This window comes from Salvelinus sp. IW2-2015, linkage group LG6.2 (assembly GCF_002910315.2).
Source record: "Salvelinus sp. IW2-2015 linkage group LG6.2, ASM291031v2, whole genome shotgun sequence".
NCBI lineage: Eukaryota > Metazoa > Chordata > Actinopteri > Salmoniformes > Salmonidae > Salvelinus > Salvelinus sp. IW2-2015.
In genome coordinates this window covers 19,928,722-19,943,206 of record NC_036846.1, presented here as the reverse complement: position 1 = coordinate 19,943,206, position 14,485 = coordinate 19,928,722, and the positions used below count along the sequence as shown (strand labels likewise).

The 14,485-nt window shown below is 43.1% G+C and overlaps 1 protein-coding gene across 3 annotated transcripts in view; it reads right to left on the bottom strand.

The window, feature by feature from the left end:
• Positions 1-897: 897 nt before the first annotated feature.
• ganabb (glucosidase II alpha subunit b) overlaps positions 898-14,485 on the bottom strand; it is a 27,054-nt gene continuing 13,466 nt past the window's right edge. For all 3 annotated transcript variants that reach the window (XM_023990370.2, XM_023990371.2, XM_070444284.1), the window contains exons 6-22: positions 11,954-12,023; positions 11,636-11,699; positions 11,323-11,419; positions 10,901-11,081; positions 10,592-10,745; positions 10,217-10,452; positions 8,732-8,858; positions 8,557-8,636; positions 4,575-4,715; positions 4,210-4,408; positions 3,676-3,984; positions 3,467-3,543; positions 3,282-3,356; positions 3,011-3,124; positions 2,785-2,897; positions 2,590-2,690; positions 898-1,642 (exon numbers count right to left, since the gene is read on the bottom strand). In XM_023990370.2, the coding sequence (XP_023846138.1) occupies positions 1,533-1,642; positions 2,590-2,690; positions 2,785-2,897; positions 3,011-3,124; positions 3,282-3,356; positions 3,467-3,543; positions 3,676-3,984; positions 4,210-4,408; positions 4,575-4,715; positions 8,557-8,636; positions 8,732-8,858; positions 10,217-10,452; positions 10,592-10,745; positions 10,901-11,081; positions 11,323-11,419; positions 11,636-11,699; positions 11,954-12,023 (2,248 nt within the window). In that variant the 3' untranslated portion in view covers positions 898-1,532. The remainder of the gene's footprint in view (positions 1,643-2,589; positions 2,691-2,784; positions 2,898-3,010; positions 3,125-3,281; positions 3,357-3,466; positions 3,544-3,675; positions 3,985-4,209; positions 4,409-4,574; positions 4,716-8,556; positions 8,637-8,731; positions 8,859-10,216; positions 10,453-10,591; positions 10,746-10,900; positions 11,082-11,322; positions 11,420-11,635; positions 11,700-11,953; positions 12,024-14,485) is intronic.

Sequence of the window (14,485 nt, the reverse complement as noted above, 5' to 3'; positions counted from 1 at the left end):
ATTGTAGGCTTAATTCGTAATCTGTATACACACACATTGCAAAGAAAAGCTTTGGGTTAACATATCTTTGGTACAGTAAGAACAAAACAAGGACTCATTAGATTGGGAATATAGTTATTTTATTACCATCCCCATCTACGTAAACCGTATTAATTCTTAATTAAAAACAATGCCCTCTCACATTTGGTCAGGTTTATTTTCACTTGGTCTGTCATCTTATCACACACAACTGGCCTCCTTGGTTCRCAGTTCCAACACTCATCCTGAGAATGCTGCAGTAAGTTTTTGAATTCAACCACAAAATAATGAAGAAAAACTCTTCAAAATGCTTGATTACCAACGACAGTAGGGAATACAACAACCCCTTCACGATGCTTTGACCAACCAGGACCGGTCGCTTGTCTCCAGAGAGCTCACTACATCTTAGTAAACATATCTTTCCTAAGTCACATTTAGACAATTAAAATCAACACTATAAAGAGCATATGACACTCTGAAGATAGTGGACCATGACCCTGTACCCCAACCCACAATCTAATCCCAATGCATGGCCCTAACTTATTAGGATGAGCATCCACAAAGTCAAGTGGTTTTAGAATAATTCCCAAATATGACCAAACTTAAAWAGCCAAATCCCCTCCATGCAGTAGTTCAGACCATACTTTGTGTCTTTTCTCCAGCACTTTAAAAAAYATGGCATAATAATGACTGAGGTAAGCGTGCACATTCTTGTCAGAAACTAAATTAGGGGCAAAATAAGAAGGAATGACCAACCTTAAATTAGGAATATCAGAGATAAGACTCAATACACCTTATGGCAATTAGAGAGATGCACATGACATTTACAGATCTTGATCAGTGCAGCATTCATGATTGGTGGAGAGTTTCTAACCCCCCCTAATAAAACCTGAATAGAATGTGGCACATAAACTGAAAGCAAAAGGAGCTGTTTGGCTTTCCTGTCGATTTCTCTTCAGTAATTACAGGGGGAATATGTAATGGAATGAAAACATGAAAAATATAAGAATTTAAAGTCATAAGAGATGACCAGATATGGAATTAAACAGATACTAACTAAACTGTCTGAATGAGTGTCTTAATTTTGTCAGCAAACTTATTCAATGATCTTTTACATCTACAGCATACTTGATGGAAAACCTAAAATAATCATCCATCAGACTTGAACGTCTGAGTACTCCCAATACATTAACGACAATGATACCATYATTTGAATTCGAGAATTTTGCCCTAAATGCCGCTAACAAAGAACAATCTACCTAGTAACCAGTTCAGATCTACAGAACAAATCCCTGTCCACGTGTGTTTGTGTGCGCAAGCTTGTTATGAAAGTGTGTGTGTGTGAGAGAATAGTCCTGTATCACCTGTCCAGTCTGAGTACCACAGAGCAGTCGTTCCAATATCTTGCTTGGTGCGTTACGATTGCAACCCGTGTCCACTCAGTTCCTCCATCTCTCTCATCCTTTCCTGTTCAGTCGGGTTCAGCCCTCCCCCTCCATTTCTCATCTCCATGGTTACTGAAGCACCACAGTCCAGTCCYCCCCTGCGTTGACGCCTGGCTTACGAAGGGTTAACACCGACATAGAGGCATCAAACTCAAACTCCAGCAGATTCTCCTTGCCATCTACAGAGAAAAAGACATCAGAACATAGCAATAACAGTCATTTATTGTATGACCTGCCATTATACCCACAGTGAAAGATACACAAAAAAATGACAGAACAAAAATATAAACAACAAGTGTTGGTCCCATGTTTCATGAGCTGAAATAAAAGATCCCATACATTTTCCATACGCACAAAAAGTTCGTTTCTCTCAAATTTCAGTGCATTCATTTGTTTACATCCCTGTTAGTGAGCATTTCTCCTTGCCAAGATAATCCATCCACCTGGCAGGTATGGCATATCAAGAAGCTGATTAAACAGCATGATCATTACACAGGTGCACCTTGTGCTGGGGACAAAAAGGCCACTCAAATGTGCAGTTGTCACATAACACAATGCCACAGATATCTTAAGTTTTGAGGGAGCGTGCAATTGACATGCTGACAGCAGGAATGTCCACCAGAGCTGTTGCCAGATAGAGAAATGCACATTAATTTACCCATAAGCCACATTCGTCGTTTTAGAGAAATCTGCAGTATGTCATCCGTATGTATGTCAACCGCAGACTACGTGTAACCATGCCAGCCCAGGACCTCCACATCCGGCTTCTTCACCTGCAGGATCGTCTGAGATCTGCCAGCTGATGAAACTGAGGAGTATTTGTCTGTAATAAAGCCCTTTAGTGTGGAAAAACTAATTCTGGATTGGCTGGGCCTGGCTCCCCAGTCATGTGAAATCCATAGATAAAGCCTTTAATTTATTTATTTAAATTGACTGATTTCGTTATATGAACTGTAACTCAGTAAAATCGTTGAAATTGCTACATGTTGCGTTTATATTTTTGTTCAGTATAGTTTATTGCCAAACTGTTTCCGTCTCGATTGCCAACATTCAAACACAATGATTTACTGGCAAATTAATTTGGCACACTAATCCATAGTATGAATAAGACACTGGAAGAACTCACCAGGAGTCTTCAGAGTGGCCTTGCTGGGCTTACTGGCCCCCAATATGACAATCTTCTCAATCCAGGAGGGAGTGATAAACTGGGAACCAGGGGCCAGGTTTCTGCAGGGAGAGAAAGGGAAATCGGAGTTAGACAAAAAGSAAGGAGAATAATAATGACTAAACAATTTGGAGAGAGAAAAATGATCTYACAGACCTGGAGGACAGGGCGTTATTGGCAAAGGAAAGTCTTCTGTGGATGAACTGTTTCCGTTTGTCAAAGTTCATGGTGTGGCCGTCATCTATGTAGAGCTCACCCTGGGCAAATCTCTGTAATGSACGTAAAAAAGGTCAAATCCCGAATCCCACTTCTCCTGCTTCAGAAATCCATCTAAAATGGGGAACATTTAGTGTATAAGTGACAATGTCTGTGTTTGTTTTACCTTGGGGCTGAGCGCAACGAATAAGGTGTAGGGGTCATGTTCCATGCAGGATGATGACCGTCGAACCCGGGCCTTCCTGGGAATAATTGAACCACCGCGCTGGAATACCGGAATCTGGTAACGAGACAAACAGGGAGTGTCTCTCCAAGCTTACACAATTCTCTCAACAGCACTTACAYGATGTAATCTTAACTGTATGTGACTGTTTAACTAAGCATGTAGCCCCCTGGTCATGACAGACTGGTTGTGAGTGTGTTGTAGAGTTTCTTACAGAGCTGATGGTGACAGGGATGTAGAGGTTCTGGGCTCCGTTGTGTTTCTGGAACGTGTGGACGTCAAACCAGACCTGAAGGACACAGAACAGAGCAGTTAGGCGAGGGTTTCAATTAGACGGCTGACATATAACCTACATAAGACATAGTGACAATGTTATGACAGTTCCTGAGATGGACTCGCCTCTCCTTTTCCAGGCAGGTAGGCAGTAACACCCCTGCCCCCCTCCTCAGTAACAGGGTGCACCAGCAGATCTCTCCCTGAAACAGCAGGATAGATGGAATGTGACTCAGTCATGGCATCAGTCATAACGGATGAGCAAAGACAGGAATATCTATTGACACGGAGTTATACTAGGGAATAACAGATAAATATAACATGATCTCACTCACCAAGCAGYAACTGGTCATCCATGGAGAATGTGGCCGTATCCTGAGGATACTCCACCCACAGAGGTCTCATGACAGGCTGGCCAGAGTAGTGGGCGTGGTAGAACAGCTGGTACCAGTAGGGCAGGAGGGCGTAACGCTGGCGGACAGCCTCCCTGATCAGAGCAGTGTTCTCTGGGCCAAACAGCCAGGGCTCCCTGCGTGGGGTGTCCAGATGGGCATGGGCCCGGAAGAAGGGTTGGTATGCCCCCGTCTGGTACCAACGCACCAGGAGCTCAGTACTGGGAGACTTGAAGAAACCACCCACATCAGCTACGAGGGGGAGAAACGAGGACAGGAGTGGTAGAATAACCAATAACCATTTACAATGTGGTGGGGTTTAAAGAAACAGGCAATGAATCATAATAAATGTAATGTAAACAAGCCGATAACGGCAACATAAAATTGTGCAAAATATTTCCGATGTATTAATTGCTTAGCTGTGACTTTTAGTGGAGAGGAAAATAGAGGTTCTCTCTAAGACTGAGTCAGACTCACCTCCACAGAAAGAAACACCAACCAGGCCCAGACTGAGACACATGGGGATGGAGATCTTCAGATGGTCCCACTCAGCAGTGTTATCACCTGTCCACACAGCACCGTAGCGCTGGGAGCCAGCGAAGAAGGCTCTGGTCAGGACAAACGGCCTCTCCACTCCCCCTGAACGCTCAATCAGACCCTCTGCTGTGGCCATTTGCTGAGGGAGAGAAGAGAGGGTGGTTACTGCAAGTTCAAGCAGCAAAACTCAAACATTCAAACAATCCAACAGTAATTTCTTCAAGAAAAAGTCTACCATTGCAATTGCAAGTCCCAGTTCTACTAGAGTGAAGATGAGCACATACAACACAGTCACACACACTCACCACATAGAGTCCGTAGAGGTTGTGGAGGTCACGGTGCTCCCAGTTCCCGTGCAGGGCATCTTTATGCATGGTGACCTCTGGTCCGTTAAACACTGACGGCTCGTTCATATCGTTCCATGTATACATGTTCTCCATGGATCCCTGAGATCAGATGGGGAAGAGATATTTCAGCAAAAGAATGACACAGGGAATGAGACGACATGGCAAAAGTCAAACCCGGGCAGAAGGGACTAGGGCTGTTGCGGTGACCACCCCACACTTCATGTAGGGCTGTTGCGGTGACCGTATTACCGCCACACCGGCGGTCACGAGTCAAATGCCACGTGACCGTTTAGTCGAGTTAATTAGGCTTCTCCAAGCTCAGATGCTGCTGGTCATTAGTAGCCTACCAAACTTGCTAACTGCCTGGTATTCAGCACTCTATTGTCCCTCTAATCACTCTGACATCAATACAAATCTAATCAAACAATTCATGAGGGCCCATCAGCTCATGGTGCGCAATATTTCTACAGGCTATGCAATTGTGTGAAAAAACAGTTTTGGCCACTAATAAGAGGATCCCAACAGKTTTCTATAGGCTAGGCCTACTATATTTGTTTCTCAACTTTCCTCATATTAAGCACATTGCTTCTCTTTACAACAGGAGTATAGCCTACCTGGCTGGCATGAAAATGAAACTATTTAAGTACAGAAATGTAGTATTTCCCCTGTGCTCGTTTCAAGAGGTGCATGATAATGATCCATTCTAAATCAAAACTAATGTCACACATAAATATTTTTTAGTATATGTAAAGACAAAACTAACTCAAGAAGTCTGATGGGTGACAATATTAGCTCATCACTTGTGAATGATGGCCAGTTTAAGGCAAGAAACAATGCCTTGTGACTTGTTCAAATCATAGTTCAACAGACATTTCTTCAACACCTCATGTAGCCTAGCCCATAGACCTATATGTTTTGATAAGGTTTGTATCACAACTATGAAGAAATAGCCTAATAGTTTATTAACATTTTAAGCTAAACATTCTGATCTGTTGTGTCAGCCTCATTGCATAATTCTTTTGTTGTTGATGATGCTAGTGGTTGTATTAATTTGGGATCTATCGCATCCCACCACTGTCCCACACTGTTTGAAATATTTATTTCTCGCACAGAATAGGTCAACTTTTGTACTATGGGGGATAGTAGATTGACATAGGCTAGTTATTTTGCTGTTTGTTAGGCCTACTCATCTTGTTGGCTGACAAAAAGTAAATGAGGACAGTTCTTCCAATATCTTCAATATGCACCACAGAATTGGATAAGGACACGTGCAACTGCATCCCCGATGTGTCCGTCTTCACTTGCAGCCTATGAGAAAGACCTGATCACGTGATGGAGAGCCGTGTGAGTGAGATGAGAGGTGCTTCGGAGCAGGAAGCACTCAGGGAGAAGGGCTGCAAAAGGCATGGATTATTTTAGGGTGCAATATGGCCACACAAAGGGGATGCTGCCGGGAAATTCTAGGCATTATCAAGTGCTTCTCAAATTGTGAATGAGAGACTGACGAAGTGTGTAGAGGCTGTGTAAAAAACAAAGCAGAGCTCATGCCTTTCAAGCTACTTTTTTTCAAATCAGAGTCGCATCATATAGCTTTACAATGCATTTAAAATCAAAACATACAGCCCAACGTTTGGAGAACAAGTAAAGTTACATTGATAACTCTAAATTTAGCATATAGGAGTACCTATTTCTTTGTTAACTTCTTATGGTTGCAGGGGCAGTATTGAGTAGCTTGGATGAAAGGTGCACAGAGGTGCCCATAGTAAACTGCCTGCTCTTCAGTTCCAGTTGCTAATATATGCATATTATTATTCGTATTGGATAGAAAACACTCGGAAGTTTCTAAAACTGTTTGAATGATGTCTGTGAGTATAACAGAACTCATATGGCAGGCAAACACCTGAGAAGAAATCCAAACAGGAAGTGGGAATTCTGAGGTTGGTAGATTTTCAACACAGCCCCTATTGAACAAACAGTGGGATATGGATGAGTTTGCACTTCCTACGGCTTCCACTAGATGTCAACAGTCTGTAGAACCTTGTCTGATGCCTCTACTGTGAAGTGGGGCCGAAGGAGACAGGAAATAGTCAGGTCTACCACGACCTGGCCATGCGCGTTCACATGAGAGGGAGCTCTGTTCCATCGCATATGTGAAGTCAATGTAATTCTCCGGTTGGAACATTACTGAAGATTTATGCTAAAAACATTCTAAAGATTGATTCAATACATCGTTTGACATGTTTCTACTGTTACGGAACTTTGACATTTCGTCAGCTTTTAGTGAACGCGCTTTCTGACTTTGGATTTGTTTACCAAACACGCTAACAAAAATAGCTATTTGGACATAAATGATGGACATTACCGAACATTTCTTGTGGAAGTGGGAGTGCATTCCGACGAAGATCAGCAAAGGTAAGTGAAGATTTATAATGCTTTTTATGAGTTTTGTTGACTGCGCAATTTGGCGGGTAACTGTATGGCTTCCTTTTGTGGCTGAAAGCTGTTCTCAGATTATTGAATATTGTGCTTTTGCCGTAAAGCTTTTTGAAATCTGACACAMCGGTTGCATTAAGAACAAGTGTATCTTTAATTCTATGTAAAACATGTATCTTTCATCAAAGTTTATGATGAGTATTTATGTTATTTGACGTGGCTCTCTGCAATTTCTCTGGATATTTTGGAGGCATTTCTGAGCATGGCGCCAATGTAAACTGAGGTTTTTGGATATAAATATGAACTTTATCGAACAAAACATATATGTATTGTGTAACATGAAGTCCTATGAGTGTCATCTGATGAAGATCATCAATGGTTAGTGATTCATTTTATCTCTATTTCTGCTTTTTGTGACTCCTGTCTTTGGCTGGGAAAATGACTGTTTTTCTGTGATTTTGCGGTGACCTAACAATCGTTTGTGGTGCTTTTGCTGTAAAGCCTATTTGAAATCGGACACTTTGGTGGGATTAACAACAAGATTACCTTTAAAATGGTATAAAATACATGTATGTTTGAGGAATTTTAATTATGAGATTTGTTTGAATTTGGCGCCCTGCACTTTCKCTGGCTGTTGTCATATCATCCCGTTAACGGGATTGCAGCCATAAGAAGTTAACCGCCTGACACAAAATCCGCATCTGCGCATTCCCTCAAATAATAACCTTTATTTTATTCAGCTTTGTTCAATTGTATTTTTCATACTATAAAATAATGACACGGAACTCTAAGCAAATCTTGCCTGCTAAATGTGTAGCCCACAGCCATATGTCAACTCCGAGTATGCTACTCTGTTCTTCTGAAATAGACAACATTTTCTTCATATCATATTTCTTTAGACCCGCCTAAAATAAAGAATGGATTTATTGTGAAGGTGTAGGCTATATTACATGGATTTATTGTGAAGGTGTAGGCTATATTACATGGATTTATTGTGAAGGTGTAGGCTATAGTTACATGGATTTATTGTAAAGGTGTAGGCTATATTACATGGATTTATTGGAAGGTGTAGGCTATATTACATGGATTTATTGGAAGGTGTAGGCTATATTACATGGATTTATTGTGAAGGTGTAGGCTATATTACATGGATTTATTGTGAGGTGTAGGCTATATTACATGGATTTATTGTGAAGGTGTAGGCTATATTACATGGATTTATTGTGAAGCGTGTAGGCTATATTACATGGATTTATTGTGAAGGTGTAGGCTATATTACATGGATTTATTGTGAAGGTGTAGGCTATATTACATGGACTTATTAGACTTTTAAAATGTAAATGTTCCAAAAGGTCTGCATCAGTGACTTGTAAGCTGTGTGTGGAAGCCAGGAGATGCTAAATGTGTTTGTTAATTAACAGTCAATTACCMTGAGACTGACAGTTATTTGCTTGACAATCAACGGCTGACGAAATTCCGTAACCGCCACAGCCTAAAACGGACTTACCTCATACTGATCGTAGGCAAACATACTGGCCCACCAAGCTCTCATCTCAGGGTTGGTAAAGTCTGGGTAACCAGAATTACCTAGAGTAGAAAAGGGAAAGATTAGAGAGAGATGTTGAGTAACTGCAATGTGTTCTTCTTTGATTGTGGGTCAGACTAATTTCCCAGTCTCTTACCAGGCCAGCACCAGCCCTCGTAGTCTCCACCATCTTTGTTTTTGACGTAGAAGCCTTTGGAGCGGATCTCATTGTGGATCTTGTAGCTGCTGTCCACCTTGATGTGGGGGTCCACAATGGTCACCATCTAATGGTAGAGGGGGATAATGAGGGAGAAGGAAAAAAACAGCAAAATTGAGATTAGATGACTTGTCAACCTGTCTCAGAACCTTTGGCTTTTATCATTCTTCAACCATTTAAACCAGTGGTCACCAACCTTTTCTGAGTCAAGATCACCGAGTCAAAATGCATGCCGAGATCTACCTCAGATTTTTTTTATTAACACGACTTWAAAAAAATGTAAGCCTATGCAACATTAATCAATTAAAAACAGTCCTGTAGCAATGAGGTTTGTGCAGTAAGCTATAGGCCCAATACATTATCACTGCATACTGGCTTTGCTTGAATTGCCCTGCCAATGCATTGTTGTTCAAGACATGTTTTAAAATTATATTWCAAAATTTGAGGTAGGCTATATGATCCCACCGGTAATAGATCCATTGTTGTATTACTTGTGAGGCACAGCTAAGTGAGCATACATTTAAATAATTTGCTCTACTGGGCTGATGGCGCCTGCATCTGATGGTCCGTCTCAGCGGAAGGAGAGAGCAGCAGACRGAGTGTCCGTCTCTCAACATCCCTCCGCTCTCCCTTTCCTCCACTGACAAAAAGGGACATCGTCTTACAGCTGATGGTGAAACTCGAGTCGCACCGCATTATTTCCGCCTCATCCATAAATTCATGTTGTTACTCCTATAAACAGAGAAAGTGAAATATTCCTCGATATTAAAAAAGACCCAAGCTGCTAATATTAACAACAAGGCAAGCCTATAAATACACTTTCCTACTCATTCATTACTGCTGCAATGCTTGTAGCGCTGAGTAGAAATAGGAAGAACTATCATTTTATGGCTTATAAATAAGTGTTGAATACAAAGTGTTGAATACAAAGTGTTGAATACAAAGTGTTGAATACAAAGTGTTGAATACAAAGTGTTGACAGTGCTGAGTAAGAACTTAAACATGAACTCACTCAAAAACAGCAGCTCTTTGCTGTATTCATTGACAGTGTCTTTCTAGTCAAGGTTTAAAAAGTTTTGAACTCACAGTATCAACTTTACCATAGCTTTATTTTATGCCTGCTACGTTACTGCAGACTCAGTCATCTGAGCAATCTGATTGGCCAGGAATGGCATAGCGCACTTGATTTCCTCTCCAGGCCCACCGGGAAGGTAAAGCTTGTACCGTAAGACCGATGAAATGGCAACAGTTTGCCTACCCGGCCCGCAGGGCAGCTGTATTGGCTGCCCCTACCACCAACAGAAATGTTTGGCGATCGACTAGAAATGCCTTGGAGGTGGACAAGTCAATCACTATCAACTGGTTTGGTAACCACCGATTTAAACAGTTGAGTGCCAATAAGACAGAACCCAGAAATGTGCTCACCTTGCGTCTCTTGTCTATCAGGCCCTGCAGCATGTCTTTGGGCTGGGGGAACTTGTGAGGGTCCCAGGTGAAGTAGCGCTTGCCGTCCGTGTGCTCTATGTCCAGCCAGATAAAGTCGTAGGGGATGTCATGCTCATCGAAGCCCTGGTCCACAGCCGCCACATCTTCCTGGTCATTGTAGTTCCAGCGGCACTGGTGGTAGGCCAGTGCAGACAGGGGAGGGAAGGCCTGGGTACCTGGAGCAGTGTGTGAGGGTGATATGAGGGAAGTAGCAAGATCTGCGACACTAACCTCCACAGGGACTTAGAAAATAGACTGGTGAACTGGCAAAGTGGACAGGGAATATGAACTGGGTTTCGGTAGTGGGAGTCTGACCTGTGAGTGACGCGTACTGGGAGAAGACATCAGTGGGAGTGGGTCCCAGCATGATGAAGACGTCGATGATGCCGCTCTCTGAGATCCAACGCACGTCTGTCTGTGGCGTCTCACTGGAGCCCTGAACATAGTCCAGCATCTGGCCAAACACAGTCTATACAACCAGAGAGAACCAGAGTAGGGGTAAGAGGGTGTGTTTGGTTTGTCTCTGACTGTACCCTTCAATGTCTATACACAGGGTGGTTGAGAGGTGTCTCACTGGGAACCGTGGAGAAAAGGATTTACTGACTGTGTGTGTGTGTGTGTTACCTTGCCAGCGGTGTTGGAGCTGATGTCCACCCAGGTCTCAGCAGCATTGAGCCAGAAGATGCCCATGGTGCGCTGTGCATTGTGGGACAGCATGACAGGGATGGCACCGTACAGGGCCATGGGGTTGAACAGCTCATACTGGAACACGTCTAGGTTAAACAACCGGTATGGATCCCCTCCACTGGAAAACACATAGGCATATATTATTGTATAAGTCATATAGTCTAATTTCACCTTATTTAAAAATCTTCAACCTACAARGTTGAAAACAAAAGAAAATGCATAAACAAACAGAACTAATTAGGATGTCCTGCACCGTCAGAAAATACATACGGTGGAAAGCCATGTGAAAACATGTAGTAGTCTTAATTAACTACGGTCTCAATTAACCAATATAACGGGCCAATGTCAGTATCACTCACTCAGTGGTTTTGAGTTTAAGACTGTCTGCGTGTTCCGGGATGCCGTAGACGTGCTCTACCCCTGGCAGAGAGAAGTCCAGACTAATGGAGGAAGGGCCTGCGGGAGAAAACAGCCAACCAGGACACACTACATTCAAAACCCATTCAGCACTGGTCACTGTGCCTAAAGCAAGTCATAAAACTCATCCAATCAGAAAATAATATCTCCAGGAGATGAGGACCCAGGATCAGAATACCAAGTATTTGATTGCAAGCCTCCTCTTTCACCTCTCCATTTATCTGAAACAACAGGTCCACAGAGAAGTATCCGTACCATTGGGTTTGTTGTCTGTGTGCGACTTGAACGTCTCCTCCCACATTCCATCCTCGTTTGCAGTCTAGGAAGGAACAAAAGAACCAACGTGGAGACCGATGGAAAGAGCGGAAGAGGAGCATTGTGGTGGAGAGAAAGAGAAAATGGGAAAAGCAACGAAAAGGGGGTTAATTTGAGTTTCAGTCCGTTGGCAAGGGCAGTAAGCAGTGCTACAAAACCTTTAACTGCATCTCTCGTTCAGTTTACTGATTCTAATCAAAAGCCTGGGGGCAACCCTGGTTCTAGTGTTACTTCTCTCTTCATCCCTCCCCCACACACCTCTCCTTCTGCCGGTTCGTTGGCAGCATCACTTTCTTCTTTCTTCTCAGCTCCTTCTGGGTCTACCTGACTGTGGGAGAGAGAAACGTCCCCAAAAGACACAACTTCCTGACAACTGAGTAATTAAAAATCTAAATTAGGTACAAGAAGCACACAGGGAAGAGGGAACACACACCAGAGCACCAAGTCTGGGTCCAAAAGGCTCCTAACAGCTTCTTCCCCCCCAAGCCATAAGTCTGCTGAAAAATTAATAAAAATGGCCACCCAGAATATTTACATTGACCCCCCCTTTCTTTTTACACTGCTGCTACTTACTGTTTATTATCTATGCATAGTCACTCTACCTCTCCTACATGTACAAATTACCACAATTAACCTGTACCCCCACACATTAACTCAGTACCCCCTGTATATAGCCTCATTATTGTTATTTTATTGTGTTAAATAGTTTAACTATTTCTTTAACAGAAGTGTTAGTTAAGGGCTTGTAAGTAAGCATTTCACACCACGGTCTACACCAGATGTATTTGGTGCATGTGACAAATACAATTTGAAATAAGGAAAATCATGATGACCCCACACACACAGCCTTCTCACTAGTATCAAAATAGAGCTGGTGTCAAACTACTTAACCCTCTTGGGGTTAACCCTCTTTAGCTGAACACCCCAAGGGACTAACCCCCAAGTGACAACCAGTACCCTGCCTTACACACAGACCTCCTCCGAGAACACACACTACCCCAGTGGAAGCACACACTGACTGGAACAAACAAGCCTTGAGGAGATTGTTGTCTACTCAGTGCTATGGGATTAGACTAGGCAGCCACTACATACAGTGCCTTTGGAAAATATTCAGACCCCTTTTTCCACATCTTGTTACGTTACAGCCTTATTCTAAAATTGATTTAATCCCCCCCCCCCCTCATCAAATCAGCACACAATACCCCATAATGACAAAGACCAACTGGTTTTTAGATTTGGTTGCTATTTCATAAAAAGAATTGCTGAAGTAAACTCAGCAAAAAATWAAATGTCCACTCACTGTCGACTGCGTTTATTTTCAGCAAACTTAACATGTGTAAATATTTGTATGAACATAAGATTCAACAACTGAGACAAAATGAACAAGTTCCACAGACATGTGAAAAACAGAAATGGAATAKTGTGTCCCTGAACAAAGGGGGCGAGTCAAAATCGAAAGTAAACGTCAGTATCTGGTGTGGCAACCAGTTGCATTAAGTACTGCAGTGCATCTCCTCCTTGTGGACTGCACCAGATTTTCCAGTTCTTGCTGAGATATGTTACCCCACACTTCCACCAAGGTACCTGCAAATTCCCAGACATTTCTGTGGGGGGGGGGGCCTAGCCCTCACCCTCCGATCCAACAGGTCCCAGATGTGAGCAATAGGATTAAGATCCGGGCTCGTCACTGGCCATGGCAGAACATTGACATTCCTGTCTTGCAGGAAATCACGCACAGAACGAGCAGTATGACTGGTGGCATTGTCATGCTGGAGGGACATGTCAAGATGAGCCTGCAGGAAGGGTACCACATGAGGGAGGAGGTCTTCCCTGTAACGCACAGCGTTGAGATTGCCTGCAATGACAACAAGCTCAGTTCGATGATGCTGTGACACACCGCCCCAGAACATGACGGACCCTCCACCTCCAAATCGATCCCACTCCAGAGTACAGGCCTCGGTGTAATGCTCATTCCTTCGACAATAAACGCGAATCCGACCATCACCCCTGGTGAGAACAAACCGCGACTCGTCAGTGAAGAGCACTTTCTGCCACTCCTGTCCAGCGACGTTGGTTTTGTGCCCATAGGCGACGTTGTTGCCTGTGATGTCTGGTGAGGACCTACCATACAACAGGCCTACAAGCCTGCAGTCCAGCCCCTCTCAGCTATTGCGGACAGTCTGAGCACTGATGTAGGGATTGTGCATTCTTGGTGTACATTCTTGGTGTAACTCGGTCAGTTGTTTTACCATCCTGTACCTGTCCGGCAGGTGTGATGTTCAGATGTACAGATCCTGTACAGGTGTTGTTACACATGGTCTGCCACTGCGAGGATGATCAGCTGTCCGTCCTGTCTCCCTGTAGCGCCGTTCTAGGCATCTCACAGTACGGACATTTCAATTTATTGCCCTGGCCACCATCTGCAGTCCTCATGCCTCCTTGCAACATGCCTAAGGCACATTCACGCAGATGAGCAGGGACCCTGGGCATATTTCTTTTGGTGTTTTTTCAGAGTCAGTAGAAAGGCCTCTTTTGTGTCCTACGTTTTCATAACCGTGACCCTAATTGCCTACCGTCTGTAAGCTGTTAGTGTCTTAACGACCATTCCACAGGTGCATGTTCATTAATTGTTTATGGTTCATTGAACAAGCATGGGAAACCGTGTTTAAACCCTTTACAATGAAGATCTTTGAAGTTATTTTGATTTTTACCAATTAACTTTGAAAGACAGGGTCCTGAAAAAGGGCGTTTCTTTTTTTGCTGAATTTACATTTAATATAAGTATTCAAA